The sequence below is a fragment of the Chaetura pelagica genome, unplaced genomic scaffold (genome assembly GCF_000747805.2).
Source record: "Chaetura pelagica isolate M959 unplaced genomic scaffold, ChaPel_1.0 scaffold72, whole genome shotgun sequence".
In the NCBI taxonomy this organism is placed as follows: Eukaryota; Metazoa; Chordata; class Aves; order Apodiformes; family Apodidae; genus Chaetura; species Chaetura pelagica.
Window position 1 is genome coordinate 3,736,413 of NW_009952560.1, and position 7,528 is coordinate 3,743,940.

The following is a 7,528-nucleotide window of genomic DNA, read 5'->3' on the forward strand; positions in this document are numbered from 1 at the left end:
TTTCCCCTGAGGCAGCACTTTTCAGTTTTAAAAATGCTAAGGTAGATCTATTCATCAAAATTGTTTTCTTTAGATGGAAAACAGTATTACAAGAAAAAGGATGACTTGTTTACCTCCCTGGCCAAGAGCACATCAACAGAAAAGATGAGACAAACACCTTTAGTGAATGGCACAGACCCGAGAAAACAAGCATTCAAAAATCAACTGCAAGCATGACTGAGCCAGACTTGGTGTTTCTTTAAGCATCTGACACCCTAAAAGATCTGAGGCATTAGGTAGAAATATTAACAGAGCATTGATATTCAACCAGACCTGTCTTCCAGCCCCATTTTAATTAATAGGTGTCAACATTTTTATTTAAAACAAATAGGCATTATTGGTTTTCTTTCCAAGGGTTGGCAAAACAAGATATCCTTGAATTATCTACATAGAATTTCAGTAGGAAACTGAGTGACTTGGAAGCTTTATGCCTCCTATCCATACAGTCAAAAACATTTATAGACAAATCTCCTTTCCCAATAAAACTCAAAAACAGCTGATCTACAAAATGAACCAGCAGCAAAGTTTTCAGTCCAAGAGAAGAGTAGCAGAGGCTCTGACCCTGCCAGGAGGGGGCTGTGGCAGTGCAGACCCCCTGCCCCCAGCCCAGGGGTGCCCAGGCAGCACCCTGATCCCTGCAGGTGCACAAGCCACTTGTGCCAGCAGCACTGACACAGCAGCCAGCCCCACCCAGGGAAAGTGAATCCAAACGGATGCAGGATCCTCGGGGTTAATGGATAGCAAGTTTCTGTATTACAGAGCAGTTTGCTCAGCACTTCTTCAGCTGCTGTACCTCCCTAACACACGTTGGATCCTTTAACTCCTCAAAATTTTGTACTCAGGTGCTTTTTTTATTTCCCCTTCTGTGATGATCAACACTTTAAAAATTAACACAGACTGATTCACTTTCATTCTTAGTCCTTCCCAAAGAAATGATGTTCAAAACATGACAGAGAAATAAAAAGGGAAATTTAGGCAAGAAGCAGAACTCTTATTTCCCCCACAAACAATACTGCCCCAGGCTCCCAACGAGCATCCATGGAAAATCAAACCAAGAGTAAACTCAGGTTTCTGCTTTATCCTGCCTCAAATGGCAGTGCATAAAGAGAAAGGTTGACAGATGAGTCTGGTACTCAGCAGCAGGGAATAGCTCATATAGGCTTCATTATCAGATCATGGAATAAATGTGTAGTAGGTTAAATTATTTAATCCCCTAAATTAAGCAGAGTTAAACCAAGTGAACACTCCAATATCCAGTATGAATCTACCACTCCCAGGACATTATTTCATGACTTTGCAGTATATAACAAGACACTTGCAATGTTTATGTTCCCATCTCCATTTATCAAGCTCTTGTCATAGGTCGCACAACTCCACAAAAAATACATTTGAAATTATACTCTTGTATCTTTGTGACACAAAAGTTGTGGCTGCCCCATCCCTGGAAGTGTTGAAGGGCAGGTTGGATGGGGCTCTGAGCAACCTGGCCCGGTGGGAGGTGTCCCTGTCCATGCAGGGGGCTGGAACTAAATGATCTTTAAGGTCCCTTCCAACCCAAAGCATTCCATGATTCTATGATGACCATGTTCATCTCTCAGTCCCACAGTTCTGCCATCAGCACCACAATTTATCACACTGCAAATAAGCAGCACCAAGACTCACACAAAGCTCCTCAGCTTCTCCTAGGAGCGTGTTTGGTGCAACCTGCCAGCTCCCAGTGATTTCTTGGGATCTTTTGCTTTTACAGCTTTTGTCATTAATAACTCATTAACTGCTTTCTGTGAAGGCAAATATGTTGAAACTCTTCAATTATTTCCCCTGCCAGTATCTCTGTCTGAGCTTACTGATTGTGGATTCAAATGTTTTGAACATCTTGCAAGCTTTGACTTCTTGCCAAGGTTGTCTTCTTCTACACCAGATTTCTCCATACACCTCACAGTTATCTCCTCCCTGCAGCAGTATTCCATGCTTAGTTTTGGGCCTGTTTCCTAAAGATCCCTAATACATTATTTCTTGTTTACTTTCTCCCAGCTGGTTTTTCTTTTTAAAGTCTTGACATTTCCAAATAATTCCCCAGAAGATGGTTTAATTGTTTCTCCAACTGCTTTATCTATTTTTCATGCATTTTTATCCTAAAAATATACTCTAGAGTTGAACATGTTTAAAGAGATCAAATTAATTAATGCCTCAAGGAATGCAAGGCTCAAATTCTGAACACATCTGCCGGACAACATTTACAAAATGGTTTAATTTCTCCTCTTTCCATTGATTCAAACTTTTCAAAACAGTGTATTCAGAGGAACATCAGGTTCTTAGAAGTATATTTTACAACTCCTGAAATATTTTATCTGTAGCCTTTAATGCTAAATGTATAAAAGTATTTACCACCCCTCCAATAAAAAAAACCAACACGACAAATCAAAAAACCTCAAAACACAACATCTAAAAAGCATCAGGTTTACTTAGATTAACTGACTTGGATGCTTCAAAGTATATTTCAGGTCACATTCACCTCCAAAAATATTAAGATTGAGGGTTTTTTTCCTGGAAACTATTTCCTGATCATGTGTGTTTAATGATCAATTCAATGTAACAACAGCTGTAATAAGCTTTAAATAAATTAATTTCTAAGTTTTAAAGATATCCAAGAAAACCTAGGATGAAGTGGTGACAAACCACAACCAAAAAAATCTGGTTTTACTTCCCTGTAAAAGCTTTTTGTGCAGGTCTGGCAAGGAGTTTAAGTTATCTTTCAAAAAAAAAGCCCACTTGAGAAAGCCACAGGTCATTTTGTATTTATTTCATTTTCCAAATGAGAGCCTGCCCTCTTGTGTGAGACTGAGGTTCAGCACCACACAGAGGCAGGAAGACCAGCCCTGCTTCTCGGCTACTTAGAAAACATGAACCTTCCAGTGCTTTTTTTAGTGGATTGTGCTGCTTCTGCTGAACAAGGAACACATAAAGCAACTCCCTAATCTAATGCCCTCTCTGCAACATGAATAAAATGATTTATAGTTTGCTTGTTATCTTGATCTATAAATTAGAGTCAATTTGGAAATATTTAAGTGCAAAGGCAATTTTGGAATTGGTTGCTTCCCTCACCTTTTGGACAAAGGCAGAGATAACAGAACAAAGAAGGTACTTCTCTGCCCGACTGTGACAAATAAAGGAGAAAATGAAACACAGGGAATTCACTGGGACTTTCTGTTTTGTTTTTAGCCCTTACCCCAGTTAGTGAACTCTAAAGGCATCTACTTCCTTAAGAGAGTAGGCCAAGCACATCTGAGTCACAAGTGAGTTGTGAAAGCCACTGATGTCACTTATTTTTGTCAAGATCGAGAAATCAAACCCACTCAAACCCATCCTGCCTCCTGCCCACGACAGGCACTTCATAGTCAGCACAAGCTGGAACTGTTAATCCAGCTGCCCCAGCAGCAGCACTGCCACAGAACACCCAGGGCAAGGCATTCCATATGGATACACACAGCCAGAAAGGGACAAGCTTTCAGGTGTCTTTGAAATTCAGAAGGTTCATCCCCCAGACCAGTGAGGCCCCTCAGACCCAGACAAATAACCAGTAACACCTACTTTCGAAGGTGCTCGTGTTCCTTCAGGAATAGTTCTGTTCTTCTGTTATTCACACCAGACCCACTTTTATATGACCTGAAATGTAAAAAAAACCAGTAAGTATTGGAAAATGTTTTTTTCTTGAAGCTTTTCTTTAGGCATAGATAGTCATTAGATTAATCACAGCATAATAAAATGGTTCAGGTTGGAAGGGACCTCAAAGATCATCAGGATCCATCCTCCCTGCTATGAGCAGGGACACCTCAGTGTGTTTCTTAACTGATGTAGGTATCTAACATGCTTTTACTCCCAAGTGACCACACAGAAAAGTTCCAGACCTTTTTCATGTGATTTGCCATAGCTTTACAGCTTTTCTTTAAAAACATTACTTTCTTTTCAGTGAGTAAAACCAAACCAAAACAGAATCTTATCATGACCTTAAGAAAAGCCATCAATTCCAGTAACTTTTTGCTTCATTCAGAATGCAGATCAATAAGCTCTGCCAGGTGTTCTCCTACAGGAGGGTTTCCACCTTCTCCTCTGAGGACAGTCCCATCCCATGGCTGTAACACACACCACAACTTACTCTATATCTTTTCTTACTGATCCCAACAGGTTCTCCCTTTCTCGTATTGCCAGGAAATTTGCTTTGGTTTTGTGGAATTCGTGTGTATAATCCTGTAATAAAACAATTATTCCAAACTTAGGATCCTGAGTTCAATTTAACAACACAATATACTCAAGTAAGATCCAACCATCTATTAAAATGCTTGCTGCTTTCCAACACAATGTACAAAACCAGGGAATTAACATTAAAAAAATGCTTAGAAGTTCATGCAAAGTATTTTTAAAGCTCTCTGCTCTTTCAGTAGGTGTTCACTTTTGCTAGCTAAGGTCAGAGGGAAAGCCACTGTAATTCCTTCTCCCAATCTCACACATCTTCACCTTATTTGGCATGGTAAAGAAGCTTATTTTTTGTTAAGTTACACCAGATGAAAAAGGAGTATTTCCTGAATTATGAAAATGATCTTATAATTTTCAAGTTGCAATTTTACACGTGAAAAATTTCAGGCAGCTAACGCTGCTTGAAAAGCAGTTTAACTGGCAACTAGTGTGCACCAAAAATCACTGTGAACATTCAGCACCATTTTTCACATGAATACCATGGCTCTTACCAAGCACTAAGCTTTTTACTTTGTGTTCCGCACAGATATGAAGCAGAAACCAAACTGTGTATAACCAGCTAGATAAAACATGTATTTTTAACATTACTATGCCATGAAAACACCACCAGCTTGAAACACAATTGATTTATAACACTAACTAGTAGTGTCTCCCTCCCTTTAGCTGTTTAGGTAGTTTGACAAATATGTTTTCTTATCTTAAATGTGATGTTTCCTCTCCTATTGCTACATCACAGCCCACGCAAGCAGTAATTAATTGAATTCAAAATAATTCAAAATAATTCATGAGTCCCTCTCATGTATTAAAACCACCTACATAAGATCATCTGCTTTACTACTGATTCTCAGTGAGGTGCCAGGCACCAATATCACGATGGAAATGCTACTTTTTCAACTCCAGAGTTCACTTCTTGGAGTGCCTGGAGAGCAGAAAAGCAAGGTGGGATGGGTGGCATTTACATCTTCTGGTAAGATATTTAAGGACACTGTGATATCAGCACTGATCATAATTCTTCCAAACAAAGGAAGATGCTGAAAGAAAGAAGGCCTCGTGTCTGTACCTGCAGGATGTCTCTGTGGCGCTGCAAGGTGTGCATCAGAGCAGCATTCAGGGAGGGGACTCCTGCACTGTTTGTGTATTCTGCCATTTTGTCATTTATTCCAGTCAGCTGGAGGGAGGGAAAAGCACAACAAACCCATGAAACGGATTGTTCTTTGTGAGAGAGCTACAATGGCCAAGTATCTCCTCCCATTCCTCACAGAACCTGAACGGCAGTTTTTCCTGAAGTAAAATCACTTGAATTACCTTTCCCAGGAGTTGCTCAATCTCCACAGCCATGGTCTCAAACATTCTGTCCTGGCTTGATCCATTTAAGAGAGGAGTTGTGTCAGAGCTAAAGAAAAAGAGGAGGAGCAGTCACTGAAAAGCACAGTAGCTTTTCATTAATGCAAGAAATCAGGACATATTAACATCAGGTGTTGGCAAACTCCACTACCCAGCTTTCATAAAGAGATTAATTAAGCTCAGGAACAGTACATTTCCTTATCACACATGCCTTTAGCTCTTATCTGAGCTAATGAGACAGTATCAGTCAGGGAAAACAGAATCTCTTCTTAGAAAAGACTTGTCTACTACCAGCACACAAGTAGCACCAGTGCTTCCAGAACCAGAAATTAATGGAAAGGTTAAAAAATTGATTCAACCATTGAATTTAATAAATAAATTATCAACACACACACCCCTTCTCCCCAACTTCTAAGCTTGATTTATTTATGGGCAGGAAGGAGCACTGCACTATGAGCACATTTTACCACCCAAATAATTACATCTTAATTACACAACCCACTGACCTATTCAGCAGCCAGGGCTCTGCAGAGCAATACAAACCACCCCCTTTATCACAGTTTCATCCAGCTCTGTGCTTTTTAAGATAAACTAAAACCACAATGAAAAGTTCCAGCTGGGCAACAGAACAGAAGCACAACACTGGGCAGGCCACCCTGCAGGAGTGTAGCAACTAACCCCTCTCAGAGGCTACTCTTTGCTTTGGGAAGCCACTACACCTCGAGTAGACAGCAAAAATAACTAAAATAATTAGACTATGCAGCAGGTAATACCATACAGAGCCAGAGATGAGAGATTAGGACACTGATTCAAGATGATCATTCCTAAGGCTCTCTCAGGCTTCCTGAACCAGCAATTCATGGAAAGGTTCAAAAATTGGTTCCATCATCGAACTAAAAAAATACTAATTACAGAATACCAACATCCATACGCACAGTAGTCACAGCTGATACACAGTGTTGTGACCCACAGTCCAGAAGCAAAGGCTGGCAGTTTTCAAAGTTTGTGCACAGAGACAGAGAAGCTGATAATTAGTGCTGTGGAACTGCAGGGAAGACCTCAACTCTTGACAAGTTTCATCCTACTAATTCTTCAGTCAAGAACAAACCTGTCTAAAGCAAACAGGAACCATTCACATGCACAGGTGTACACAGATCCAGTTCAGGTGTGTAAAAACATCTATAGAGTTCTCACTACTAGTACTTATCTCAGGAGAAAGCCAGGCAGCAGCAGCTGCCCCTCATAGGAAGGGCTGCTCACCTGCACAACCCTGGAGCAGTCACAGCTCCACTTCCCTGCTCCCCTGAGACTGAAGTCCCTGACGACTCCCTGTTAGTTTAATAAAACTTAAAAATTGGCAAATAAGCCGATATAACGTGCATTCAAAAGCCAGATCATTATTGCACCAAGACCAACACCAGCACCAAGAAGTGCCGAAAGGAGCTTCCTCAGGAGTTCAGCAGAAAAGCCACAGGTGGGACCAAGCACTCAGCAAATCATGGACCCAGGAGCACAAGCGGCGTTTAAAACAAAAAGAAACGGGCTAGTACCTATACCTGTCGCGCCTTCCGTCTCGGCTGCTGCTGTAGCTGGTGCAGAGTTTGCTGAAGGAGACCAGCTTCAGGTCCAGCTCGTTCTCCAGCTGCCGCGCCTGCTTCCTGAGATCTGCACGGGGACAAGTCACAGACCCGCGCCCCGACCCCGGGGGGGCGAGACTGCCCGGGCTGCTTTCTCGGGAAAACCGGCACAGACTCCTCAGGAGTCCCAGCGAGGGGAACCCCGCAGGGAAAGGGGGGGAATGACCTCACAACCCAGAAAGCACCCAGGGCTGAACACCCCGTCCCGCAGCGCCGCGAGGGGCCGGGGCCGCCCCCCTCCCCGCTCCCCCCGGGTC

The 7,528-nt window shown here is 41.9% G+C and overlaps 1 protein-coding gene across 1 annotated transcript in view; it reads right to left on the minus strand.

Moving 5' to 3' along the window:
- Positions 1 to 7,528, minus strand: part of GOSR1 (golgi SNAP receptor complex member 1) — a 31,285-nt gene that overhangs the window by 21,821 nt on the left and 1,936 nt on the right. The window contains exons 2-6 of the mRNA XM_009993204.1: positions 7,191 to 7,299; positions 5,596 to 5,683; positions 5,351 to 5,458; positions 4,193 to 4,284; positions 3,628 to 3,702 (exon numbers count right to left, since the gene is read on the minus strand). Coding sequence (XP_009991506.1) covers positions 3,628 to 3,702; positions 4,193 to 4,284; positions 5,351 to 5,458; positions 5,596 to 5,683; positions 7,191 to 7,299 — 472 coding nt within the window. The remainder of the gene's footprint in view (positions 1 to 3,627; positions 3,703 to 4,192; positions 4,285 to 5,350; positions 5,459 to 5,595; positions 5,684 to 7,190; positions 7,300 to 7,528) is intronic.